Source organism: Penicillium canescens (genome assembly GCF_028828765.1).
Source record: "Penicillium canescens strain IBT 15451 chromosome Unknown utg000005l_segment0_segment0, whole genome shotgun sequence".
Lineage (NCBI taxonomy): Eukaryota > Fungi > Ascomycota > Eurotiomycetes > Eurotiales > Aspergillaceae > Penicillium > Penicillium canescens.
The window spans coordinates 1,968,764-1,980,622 of NW_026703967.1; the positions used below are offsets into that span (position 1 = coordinate 1,968,764).

The 11,859-nt window shown below is 52.3% G+C and overlaps 7 protein-coding genes across 7 annotated transcripts; 3 read left to right on the forward strand and 4 right to left on the reverse strand.

The window, feature by feature from the left end:
* Window positions 1-204: 204 nt before the first annotated feature.
* Window positions 205-1,603, forward strand: N7446_008330 (serine/threonine-protein kinase; the record flags this gene model as incomplete). The annotated part of the gene is made up of 4 exons (XM_058517075.1): window positions 205-375; window positions 432-522; window positions 591-921; window positions 994-1,603. 4 exons carry the CDS (start codon window positions 205-207, stop codon window positions 1,601-1,603), a joined length of 1,203 nt encoding a protein of 400 aa, XP_058370721.1.
* Window positions 1,604-2,145: 542 nt separating this feature from the next.
* Window positions 2,146-3,245, reverse strand: N7446_008331 (AMMECR1 domain-containing protein; the record flags this gene model as incomplete). Its single annotated transcript, XM_058517076.1, has 2 exons — window positions 2,146-2,617; window positions 2,710-3,245. 2 exons carry the CDS (start codon window positions 3,243-3,245, stop codon window positions 2,146-2,148), a joined length of 1,008 nt encoding a protein of 335 aa, XP_058370722.1.
* A 673-nt stretch (window positions 3,246-3,918) lies between these two features.
* On the reverse strand, window positions 3,919-5,486 carry N7446_008332 (glycine hydroxymethyltransferase SHM2; the record flags this gene model as incomplete). The annotated part of the gene is made up of 3 exons (XM_058517077.1): window positions 3,919-5,247; window positions 5,338-5,388; window positions 5,454-5,486. 3 exons carry the CDS (start codon window positions 5,484-5,486, stop codon window positions 3,919-3,921), a joined length of 1,413 nt encoding a protein of 470 aa, XP_058370723.1.
* A 399-nt stretch (window positions 5,487-5,885) lies between these two features.
* N7446_008333 (mediator of RNA polymerase II transcription subunit 9) lies at window positions 5,886-6,419 on the reverse strand (the record flags this gene model as incomplete). Its single annotated transcript, XM_058517078.1, has 1 exon — window positions 5,886-6,419. The coding sequence occupies one exon, from the start codon at window positions 6,417-6,419 to the stop codon at window positions 5,886-5,888; it is 534 nt and encodes a 177-aa protein (XP_058370724.1).
* Window positions 6,420-6,710: 291 nt separating this feature from the next.
* N7446_008334 (phosphoglycerate mutase, 2,3-bisphosphoglycerate-independent) lies at window positions 6,711-8,436 on the forward strand (the record flags this gene model as incomplete). Its single annotated transcript, XM_058517079.1, has 5 exons — window positions 6,711-6,741; window positions 6,793-7,530; window positions 7,587-7,747; window positions 7,791-8,170; window positions 8,229-8,436. The coding sequence occupies 5 exons, from the start codon at window positions 6,711-6,713 to the stop codon at window positions 8,434-8,436; spliced, it is 1,518 nt and encodes a 505-aa protein (XP_058370725.1).
* A 479-nt stretch (window positions 8,437-8,915) lies between these two features.
* On the reverse strand, window positions 8,916-9,462 carry N7446_008335 (tubulin-binding prefolding complex subunit YKE2; the record flags this gene model as incomplete). Its single annotated transcript, XM_058517080.1, has 4 exons — window positions 8,916-8,978; window positions 9,034-9,094; window positions 9,149-9,344; window positions 9,405-9,462. The coding sequence occupies 4 exons, from the start codon at window positions 9,460-9,462 to the stop codon at window positions 8,916-8,918; spliced, it is 378 nt and encodes a 125-aa protein (XP_058370726.1).
* Window positions 9,463-9,771: 309 nt separating this feature from the next.
* On the forward strand, window positions 9,772-11,310 carry N7446_008336 (AAA family ATPase VPS4; the record flags this gene model as incomplete). The annotated part of the gene is made up of 4 exons (XM_058517081.1): window positions 9,772-10,064; window positions 10,187-10,522; window positions 10,581-11,031; window positions 11,089-11,310. 4 exons carry the CDS (start codon window positions 9,772-9,774, stop codon window positions 11,308-11,310), a joined length of 1,302 nt encoding a protein of 433 aa, XP_058370727.1.
* Between the last annotated feature and the right edge of the window lie 549 nt (window positions 11,311-11,859).

Genomic DNA, 11,859 nt, shown 5'->3' on the forward strand with positions numbered 1-11,859 from the left:
GGCGGGGCTGAGCCGCATCTTGCGGGCAACGTGTGGCATTTCCAGCGTAAGGCTGACTTGAATTTGTGACCACAGGAACATATCGAACGAACATATATATCGCATTACCTCCCCGAAACGAATCCCCTTAGCGCCCGGCCCAGTCTGCAGCTCGTTGCGTCTACCTCCTCGATCCTCCCCTCTGTGTTATCGCAGGTTCTCCCCATGGCGGCACCACCTCCGAAACCGAAGGTCCAACCGTGCCGATACAAAACCGGCAAGACACTCGGCGCTGGATCGTACTCCGTCGTCAAGGAATGCGTGCATATAGATACTGGTCGCTACTATGCGGCCAAGGTCATCAACAAGCGTTTGATGTCTGGGCGGGAGCACATGGTATGTGTTGGAACTGCGGCCGGCACCACTGCATGCTGATGGACTGACTGAAACAGGTCCGGAACGAGATCGCTGTCTTGAAGAAGGTGTCTATGGGCCACCAGAATATCCTCACGCTGGTCGACTACTTTGAGACCATGAACAACCGTGCGTTGCCTGTCGGTGTGGTGTATACCGTCTGTCTCTGATGACCACTGACCACTATTGCTCTCTAGTGTACTTGGTGACTGATCTCGCCCTGGGCGGGGAACTCTTTGATCGCATCTGCCGCAAAGGCAGCTATTATGAGTCGGACGCTGCCGATTTGATTCGCGCAGTGCTTTCCGCTGTGGCATATCTGCATGACCACGGAATCGTGCATCGAGACTTGAAGCCCGAGAATTTGCTCTTCCGCACACCAGAAGACAATGCCGATCTATTGATCGCTGATTTCGGATTGTCAAGAATCATGGACGAGGAGCAGTTCCACGTCCTGACAACAACCTGCGGAACGCCAGGATACATGGCCCCGGAGATCTTCAAAAAAAGCGGCCACGGCAAGCCAGTGTGAGTCCCACGCCCCGTACATGCCATACCATACATTGATAGTAAACACCCTCCATATCTGACAAACTCCAGCGACATCTGGGCCATTGGTGTAATCACCTACTTCCTACTATGCGGCTACACCCCCTTCGACCGCGACTCAAACCTGGAAGAAATGCAAGCAATCCTAGCAGCAGACTACTCCTTCACGCCGCTGGAGTACTGGCGCGGCGTATCGCAAGAAGCGCGCACCTTCATCAACCGCTGCCTAACAATCAACCCCCAATCGCGAATGACCGCCCACGAAGCCCTCCAGCACCCATGGGTCAACCCGCCTTATGACAACGCCAAGATCGGCTCGGGCGAGGACCTCCTGCCGACCGTCAAGAAGAACTTCAATGCGCGGCGCACGCTGCACCGCGCTATCGATACCGTGCGTGCTATCAACAAGCTCCGCGAGGGTGGTGGGTTCATGATGGACGGTGTTATGAGTGTTGATCCTAAGCCTGAGCGAGTGAATGGGGACGAGATTATTGAGGAGGAGAAGCATGCTGCGCCGGCGCAGTCGGCTGCGGATCATGCTTCTGCTGGGCAGATAGATAGTCGGGGCAATGCTCGTGGGCAGACCGAGGAGCAGATTCGGGCTCAGGAGCGTAGGGTTAAGGAGATGGTTGCTGGGTTGTGGAGTCGGACTCCCCGTTAAATCATACCCTTTTCTATTTTGCATTTGCATATCCCATGTCTCTGTTTCAATTGTGATTGTATTGCGTCTGGTCAGAGTGAATGTTGGTGACTCTTGTCTAGTATGGGGCATTTTCACTTTTTCTGGCCTATATAACTACGCGGGCCTCTAATGGGATACAAGGCTCACTCCTACGGAGTGGCAGTACCGGAGGAGGTGGTATCTATATTCTTGTAGTACGGAGTACTAGCCGCTATTTAACTACACATGTTATGAATCATTATGATTATAAAGGATCACGCTATAATTAAACAAACTGAATGATAAAGAGGAATATACTAAGTGTAGTGTTGGTGGGTGCGAATCGAGATTTCATTGTATTCACTAGGCTCCATATTGGTGATCTTAAGTACGCTACTGCTATCCCATAAGAAACTTATCCGGAAACCTCTGGACCAAAGCCGGCCATAGAAGTACTGTAGTATCACCATAATCATTATCAATGGTCTCACGCATGCTAGAAATGTAGGACAAAAGCAACGCGATCTAGAATGGAAACTGAATCAAGCCAAGCCTGCCAGGGTTTCCGCTCCATCGTCCAGAGACAGAACCCAGTCCCGCCATGCCTGCCACTCAGCATAATCCGCACTCGCCTTGAGGCCCTGATACCTGATAGTGCGGAACTCCGAAACTTGGTCCCAAGGTTTGGCAGCGCTGGAATTCCCGCCTGCCGCGCCTCGTAGTAGTCTCCTAGCGGCACTGCCACTCCCACCACCACCGTCCCATCCTGCCTTGCGCATCAGGCTCTCGACGGTCTCTTCCTTCGTCCAGCCTTGCTCGACGGCAACGTCGGGGAGATAGGTGGCGCCGTAGCGACGGCCGCGGTGAATGAAGGAGATACGCAGACCGTGGGTGCCTAAACTCCAGTCCAGGGCGTCTGTGCAGGGTTCAAAGGATCCTAGGAGAGTGAGAGAACATGATAGCGAGGCGAGGAGAGATTTGGGGATAGGAGAGAAACGTGTGTCGTCAAAGGCCCTGCAAGAAAGGAACATTAAAAATTAGCTGGTCTGGTATACTGTGGCTGTATGTTTTCATGTATATAAAAGCAAGGATTGGGAAGTACATACGAGGTCAAAGCGTAGGACTTCAGCCCTTTTGCCAGCTCCTGTCCCTCGAATGTGCCTATGCAACCCCGCAGAGACTTGTGTCCACTTCGTGACATGGTATTCCATGTGACGAACAAGGGGTACCGCTGATCGGGAGATATCAGCTGGGATGGGGTCTCGGCCAGCCCGGGTGAGGTGATGTTTGTTGAGGTTGAGCCAAGCGAATTGGTAGACGTGTTGGAAGCCGATGACGGCGTAGTAGCTGCACTGGATGTGACAGAGCATTGGCTCTGAAGGCGGCTGACGCTTGGGAGTTTCAGCTTGTTGGGACGACTACTCGTCAGGGAGGATTGTTGGGCATCATCTTCGTCCTCTTCATTTACAGACTGCTGTCGGTCTGCCTCTTGTTCTGTTTGATCTTGCAGACTCGACAGCTTCTTAGTTTGCTCATGTTGCTCCCAGAGGGCTTCTACGGCTGCCAACGTGGCTGGCTCGCGGCCCTCGAATGAAGCAAGCAGGGATTCAAAGCAGTAATAACACTGCGCTGTATTCGCCATGTCGACCAGGCTCTCACGGCCAAAAGCTCAAATGATGCACTGCACTGCTTCAGATCCTGACTGTAAATGACCTCAATGTCCTGATAAGAGATATGCCCTTATCGATAGAGGGGGCGAATACAGGCTTGAAGGCGAATTCGAGGGTGTCTGTAAAGAACTGAAAGCAGTGCAGTAATGACTCAAGAGTCGCCTGTAAACAGGCTTGGAAGAAGATACAACAGCAGGAAAGGAATTGAAGAGAACCTTGGGACGTCGGGAAAGAGGGGGGACCACACGTGATCCCAGATAACGTGAGCTACGTGGGGGAAGTATGAAGTCTACAGTAGGATCAGAATGAAGAAATCGTCCGTGAATTGTATAAATTCTTGTGTTGAGAACAAAGTTGTAAAATATACATAGGACGCCCATTAAATGTTGAACTTTTCCCGTAGAAATATGAGCCCGCTGTTGAAATAGTGCGGTTGCTCACCCGCCAAAAAGCATTGCTCGTCATGCATAAAATAACATTCCCAATATCCCAATGACCCGCGTCAGGTTGAAAAAAGCAGTCCGGTATTAAACCCCTTAAAACGCACTCATGTAGTTTTTCTTTTCTGTACGAAATGATGTTGAACTCGCGGGACCTGAGTCAGGTCCCTCTTTCTTTCTTCACCATACTCTCTTTGCGTCTGATTTAGACGGGAAGAGGGTAGGTGCTGGCCCACTCAGCAACCTCCTTGCGGAGAGCCAGGATCTCAGGGATGCTGTCGGAGTTGGCAACCTTGGCCTTGAAGTCCTTCTGCTTGTTGGCCTCCTTAGGGAGCTCGCTCTGGATCTTCTTGGACAGAGCAATGGCCTGGTCAATGTAGCGGGCAATACGCTTGAAGTCCTCCTCACCCATACCACGGGAAGACATGGCGGGGGCACCAATACGGATACCACCGGGGGTGAGGGCAGACTTATCACCGGGGACGGAGTTCTTGTTGCAAGCAATGTTGATCTGCTCAAGAACGGCCTCGATACGGGCACCGTCGATGCTCTCGGGGCGGAGGTCAACAAGGACCATGTGGCTGTCAGTGCCGCCGGAGACGAGCTTGTGGCCCAGAACCTTGAACTCCTCCTCGAGGGCCTTAGCGTTCTTGATAACCTGCTCCTGGTACTGCTTGAACTCAGGAGTGTCGACCTGCTTGAGGGCAACAGCCAGAGCGGTGATGGTGTGGTTGTGGGGACCACCCTGGTGACCGGGGAAGACGGAGAAGTTGATGGGGTTCTCAAGGTCGTACATGATGTCCTTGCCGGTCTTGTCGGTGCTGCGGACACCCTTGCGGAAGAAAATCATGGCACCACGGGGGCCACGGAGAGACTTGTGGGTGGTGGTGGTCACGACATCGGCGTACTCGAAGGGAGAGGGGATGACACCGGCGGCGATCAGACCAGAGATGTGAGCCATGTCGACAATGAGGTAGGCACCGACCTTGTCGGCAATCTGGCGCATGCGCTTGTAGTCAATGAGACGGCAGTAGGCGGAGGTACCGGCAACCAAGCACTTGGGGCGGTACATCTCGGCGTTGCGCTCGAGCTCGTCATAGTCGATGATACCGGTCTCGAGGTTGACACGGTAGGGGAAGGTCTCGAAATAGGTAGAGACAGCGGAGATCTTCTTGGTGGCGGTCTGGTAACCGTGGGACAAGTGACCACCGTGGGGGAGGTCCAAGCCCATCAGGCGCTCGTGGGGACGCATGAGAGCCTGGTAGACCTGGAGGTTGGCAGGGCTACCGGAAAGGCACTGGACGTTGACGCCCCACTTGGCGGAGTCAAGGTTGAAAGCCTTGAGGGCACGCTGCTGGCAGGTGATCTCAATAGCGTCAATGTGCTGGTTGCCACCGTAGTAACGAGCACCGGGGTAACCCTCGGAGTACTTGTTGCACATGGGCGAGCCAAGAGCATCAAAGACAGCACGGGAGGTGAAGTTCTCCGAGGCGATCAGGACGACCGACTCACGCTGACGTTGGATTTCCTTCTCCTGCAAGAGTAGGAGCATTAGCAAAAGCAAATTCCATTATAGAAGATGCAATTGAAGGTGACAATTGCCTCAGAAAGAGTTCAAACGTACCATGATCGCAGCGATCTCGGGGTCACTGGACACGAGGGAGTTGTGCATTTGCTGTAAAAATGATGAGTCAATGATCTATACCAGACCTGGGGGCAGGTGGAATTGAAGAGACTTACACCCTTGTGGGCCTCAGACAGAGCGTAAGACATGATGAAGGTAAATATGTCTGTTTTCTTGATTGATGAAAAACAGAAGGGAGGATGAAGAAGAGGAAGAGAAAAAAAGAAATGGGAGTGGTGGGGGAGGGGTGATCTGCCGTTTGCCTCAGGCCACCAAAGTTAAAGAGACGATATCGGAGACCGGCAGGCCGAATTAGGTGAATTAGGTCATCCGATTGGAAATTCTTAGGTTCTCAGGTTAAGGCGATATATGCGTCTTTTTTGCTTGCAATTGGGATGTATTGGAATAATCATGACTTGATTGCTAAAATAAAAACCCGGGTATTCCTTTTATAAACATCCAACACCATAAATGATCCCGAAACTCGCTCAGCCTTCCCATTATAGCCTGCTTTTCCTGTGTAGTTTTGAGGTTCTATAGCTCTGCTATTAGGTCCTGATGCCCCCATTTGGCATTCCTGCGCGGTCCCCAAAGTCTGAGATGACAGAGCGTAAGCGTGCCACACGGTCCTCAAGCTCTGCAATCTCTTTTTGTTGCTCCTCAACAGACCGTTCCACGTCTGGCAGTCCCTCGACGACTGTGCGCGCCTTCTGGATTCGAATCCGGACAGAGCTGGTTTCAGTAGGAAGATCTTTCACATCGAGTGGTGGATGAGTGGCTGGGTCAAGGACTGGTACATCGTGTGATGCAGTGCCATTGTTTGCCTGCTGGGCTGCCTGGTTGGTCTCGGCAGAAGCTCCTGGAGCTCCTGTGGTGTCTCCGGGTGCGCCCGATGTGCCGTTTGATGTGTTCTTTTGAGAGAGCAAGCGAACGAGGATCCCATATAGCGGCGGGATGATCTCAAAGGTCTGTGGTGAGGGAAAGGGTACGGTCTGGGGTGAGGCTGGCGCGTTGAAGGGCGTCTCGGGCGCGACTGAGGATTTGGGCAGTGGAGTGCCCGCTGTTGGGGATCGAGAAGCCATTGCGGGATCTTTGACTAAAGGAACCCGAGGATATTGAAGAACGATGTGATCCCGGGGTAAGTCATTAGGGAAGAGTCGGAACGCGGAGTGACGTCGGGGAAGAACCAAAAGCGTCACCGGGAATGCCCCTCCTCAACCGGCCTTTTTTTACGCTTGTCTCCTATTCTCTTTCTCCTCTCATCATCTGTCTGTTGGTAAGCAATTTGGCATTATTACCCGTATAGGGTTATTATATCCTTGCAAGACAATTAATCGGTGTTTATAGGTGATTCAGACACATACAACCCCACCATGGCTTCGGTCGACCAGAAAGTTGCTTTGAGTAAGATCGACTATCCCCCAGGTCCCCAAATCAAACACTAATGTCATGCAGTTGTCATTGATGGCTGGGGTATCGCGGGCCCCAACTCCCCACCTCAGGGTGATGCCATCGCCGCCGCCGAGACCCCGTTCATGTCTGGCTTCTCCGAGCCCAACTCCAAGACCGCCCAGGGCTTCTCCGAGCTGGATGCCTCGTCTCTTGCTGTCGGTCTGCCCGAGGGCCTGATGGGCAACAGTGAGGTCGGTCACCTGAACATTGGTGCCGGCCGTGTTGTCTGGCAGGACAGTGTTCGCATTGACCAGACCCTCAAGAAGGGTGAGATGGGCAAGGTTCCCAACATTGCCAAGGCCTTCACTCGTGCGAAGGAGGGCAATGGGCGTCTGCACCTGTGCGGTCTGGTCTCGGACGGTGGTGTTCACTCCAACATCACTCACCTTTTCTCCCTGCTCGAGGTCGCCAAGGAAATGCAGATTCCCCAGGTTTTCATCCACTTCTTCGGTGATGGACGTGATACCGACCCCAAGAGTGCCGACAAGTACATGCAGCAGCTTCTTGAAAAGACCCAGGAGCTCGGCACTGGTGCTATCGCCACCGTTGTTGGCCGCTACTACATCATGGACCGCGACAAGCGCTGGGAGCGTGTTGAGGTTGGCCTGAAGGGTCTGGTCACTGGTGAGGGTGAGGACAGCGAGGATCCTCTGAAGACCATCAAGGAGCGCTACGAGAAGGGCGAGAACGACGAGTTCCTGAAGCCCATCATTGTTGGTGGCAAGGAGCGCCGTGTCCAGGGTACGTTCAAGCTAAACACATGAGTCCAGCTCGTGATATTAACTGAGCCATAACAGACGACGACACCGTCTTCTTCTTCAACTACCGTTCGGATCGTGTCCGTGAGATCACTCAGCTCCTGGGTGACTACGACCGCTCCCCTCGCCCCGACTTCCCCTACCCCAAGAACATCTCCCTCACCACTATGACCCAGTACAAGACCGACTACACTTTTGATGTTGCCTTCCCCCCCGCAACACATGGGTAACGTCCTGTCCGAGTGGCTCGGCAAGAAGAACCTCCAGCAGTGTCACATTGCTGAGACTGAGAAGTACGCTCATGTCACTTTCTTCTTCAACGGTGGCGTTGAGAAGCAGTTCCCAGGTGAGGTTCGCGACATGATCCCCTCGCCCCGGGTTGCTACCTATGATCTTGACCCTAAGATGAGCGCCGCTGCCGTCGGTACCAAGATGGCTGAGCGCCTTGGCGAGAAGAAGTTTGACTTCGTCATGAACAACTTCGCTCCTCCTGACATGGTTGGCCACACCGGTGTGTACGAGGCCGCCATCCAGGGTGTTGCTGCCACCGACAAGGCCATCGGTGAGATCTACGAGGCCTGCAAGAAGAACAACTACGTTCTCTTCATCACCGCCGATCACGGGTAAGTTGTTCCACCTAGTTCGATATCATGGGAATTCCTAGTTAACCCAAATTCACAGAAACGCCGAGGAGATGCTCAACGAGAAGGGCACCCCCAAGACCTCCCACACTCTCAACAAGGTTCCCTTCGTTATGGCCAACGCCCCTGAGAGCTGGAGCCTGAAGAAGGGCGGTGTTCTGGGCGATGTTGCCCCCACCGTTCTCGCTGCGATGGGCATTGAACAGCCCGAGGAGATGTCTGGCGAGAACCTGCTGGTCAAGTCCTAGATACTAATTCTCGCACATAAACGTTGATTATGATACAATGAATAGAAACCAGTTCTGTCAATATAAACTGTATTGCTTTTTATTTAAGAATTGAGTAGAGTTCTTCGGAGTAATCGACCCAACCCTCAACGTGGTGCAATTCGTCATCCGCTGGTCTCTTTGGTAGTATTGCAATGAAATTTTGATGGGTATATCTTCAACCTAATCCATGGCCATTCTGGTGTCGAGCACCTATACAGATCACATTTCCTCGGATACTATGGTATCCCAATTCATGAAAACTTAGCGTTCAACGTCCATGCACAGTTTCCGGTCTCTCGTTGAATCAAGATAGATCACAGCTGCGAATTGTGGGCGCTAAAACGCAGTTGAACTGGTTGGACTTTAGTCCCATCTGGCGCCAGCTTCGTGGTGCACCCACCCACTTATCGCATCTCCTGGTGACATCTCCGTTACTTCTGGATACTGCTATTTCGAGCTCAAGCAGAAGCCTGAGCAGCAGCCTGCTGCTGCTGCTGAATCTGACTCTGGAATTGCATGATCTGGAGGGGAATGTCAAAATATGTCCATGTTGGAGAGGGTGATAATGCGCCTTACCTCTGCACGCTTGGCCTCGCTCTTGTCCTGTGTTGCATCGATCTCGCCCTCAATTCGCTTGCTATAGTTTCACAATAAGCGTCCATATTTGCCGGTTCGCAGCGGTGAGACTAACATTTCCTTCTCAATAAACTCCAGTCGACCGTTGACGGCCATGGTTGCTTCGGTCTTGTCCTGCTTCAGCAGCACCGGGCCGACAAGCTTGAAAATGTTGGATTCATCATCCAGCTGAGCAAACTCGCTCTGCACACCCTGGTTCTCCTGCTGCTGCGATTCAAGTTTCTGGCGGGCATCGACCAAGCCCTCGAGCTCTGCGCGGGGGACAAGTCAGTGGCTGCCACCGGAAATAGCAAATAGACAAGTAGACAAACCGGTCTGCATGCCCTGGAACTCTTCCGTGAGCGCCTGAAGCTGTTTCTGGGGGTCCATGGTGAAGTTGGAGGTGAAGTGGGAGGAGGGAAAATCAATCGACCTGCCCGCCCGTAAACAACTTCCACTCTCCCTTTCCCCTCCAATTCCATCCAACCGACTGTTCTTGCGCCGATACTCGCTTTCGATTTCCTTCTTCCTTACTGGATTTCTAGTATTCCCTACTCGCACGTCTCTGCCTATCCTTCTAGCCTTCGCCCAGTGCCCACGAGACCCTTGCTCCCCTCTTTCTCTCCCCGCTTTAGCACGTCTGCCTCCGCGGTTCACTTGCCTCTCCGAACTCACCAAACTCGTCGACGCTTTGCCATCATGAGTAATACCGACTTCTTGGGGCGGGCGATCGATACAGTCAAGAAGGCAATCGAGAATGATAATGATGGCGAGTACGAAAAGGCTTATCAGATGTACTACTCCGCACTGGAGTTGTTCATGCTGGCCTTGAAATGGGAGAAGAACCCCAAGTCCAAGGAGATGATCCGCGCAAAGGCTGGCGAGTACATGGATCGTGCAGAGAAGCTTAAGAACCACTTGGCCGAGGATCGGAAAAAACCAAGCGCTGTTGGCGCAAATGGCAAGGTGGCGCAAGGTAGTGGGAAGGGAGGGTATGTATCGACCTCATTTGACTGGGCTCAACCCTGCTCTGTCGGTTCAATTATTGTGTCTTAGCAAGGCTGGCAATTGAGCTCTCTCCTTGTTCATCCGCTGACGGTAGTGGTCCAAACAGAAAGGAAGATGACGATAATGGCGAGGATGCGGAATCGAAAAAGCTCCGGTCAGCACTTCAAGGCGCTATCCTGTCCGACAAGCCAAACGTGAAATGGGAGGATGTTGCTGGTCTGGAAAATGCAAAGGAAGCACTGAAGGAAGCTGTCATTCTTCCTATCAAGTTTCCGCACCTGTTCACTGGCAAGCGGCAACCCTGGAAGGGTATCTTGCTTTATGGCCCCCCTGGTACTGGAAAGTCCTATCTTGCCAAAGCCGTTGCAACGGAAGCAAACAGCACATTTTTCAGTGTCAGCAGTAGTGACCTGGTATCAAAGTGGATGGGAGAGAGTGAAAGGTAGGCGATCATGTTTTCCCGCCCAGTACTGAAGTTATGCATACTAACTCGCGTCCAGACTTGTCAAGCAGCTTTTTAATATGGCCCGCGAAAACAAGCCCGCAATTATCTTCATTGACGAGGTTGATGCTCTTTGCGGACCTCGTGGCGAAGGAGAGTCCGAGGCATCTCGACGTATCAAAACCGAGTTGCTTGTACAGATGGACGGTGTCGGCAAAGACTCAAAGGGCGTCCTGATTCTGGGCGCAACTAATATTCCTTGGCAACTCGATGCTGCCATCCGGCGACGATTCCAGCGAAGAGTACACATCAGTCTGCCCGACGTCAACGCACGAATGAAGATGTTCATGCTGGCTGTGGGCTCCACGCCGTGCCAAATGACTCAGGCCGATTACCGCCAACTAGCCGATCTGAGCGAGGGCTACTCCGGTAGTGATATCAGTATCGCCGTGCAAGACGCATTGATGCAGCCAATTCGTAAAATCCAAGGAGCGACACATTATAAGAAGGTCCATTTTCACTTCTCATCTCAATCTACAATTCGTGACTAACCCCTTTCGTTATAGGTTCTGGTCGAAGGCGCAGAGAAAGTCACCCCCTGCTCACCAGGAGACTCAGGCGCAATGGAGATGAGCTGGCTCAACATTGATGCAGAGCAGCTCCTGGAGCCCCCACTCGTCCTGAAGGACTTCATCAAGGCGGTTAAAAACTCCAGACCAACCGTCAGCGGAGAAGATCTCACAAGGAACTCCGAATGGACCCAAGAATTCGGCAGCGAAGGTGCCTAATCGTGCCTTGTCAGATGATATGAATATTCCCATCATGGTATCGACAGCTTGAGAATTTCCACCCAGGTAACTGTCATGGAACCCAGGATGGAAGTTAAATACTGTACTTCATTTCTTGTCTGTGCCCATATTCTCTCCGTCCCGGTTCTGCGTTTCTTCCTTTTTCTTTATTTCTTGCTTTCTGTCCTGTCAATGCTTGCTTCATCTCGGATTCCTGTGGCTTTGGGGCGGTGTCTCCGAAGAGTTTGGTGTTTAGAAGCGTTTATTCACTTTTGGCAACGGCGTGGCGTTGTTTGAGCAAACATTTCATCTGTCTTTTTCCACGGGCCTTCCCATAACAAAGAGCGCGAGAGTGATGCATACGCCCTTCGAAGGCTAAAAAACGTTAAATGGTTGTTTGTCGCTATGTACACCATCGGCTACTGGTTACCATAGCTAGCTATGGGTTTTGATATGGCACGAGCATACTACTTCAAAATTGTAAAGCCCTTGTGCGTTCGTATGCAGGTATAGACAATGCCAATTGAGGCTCAATTTCTGTACTGACAG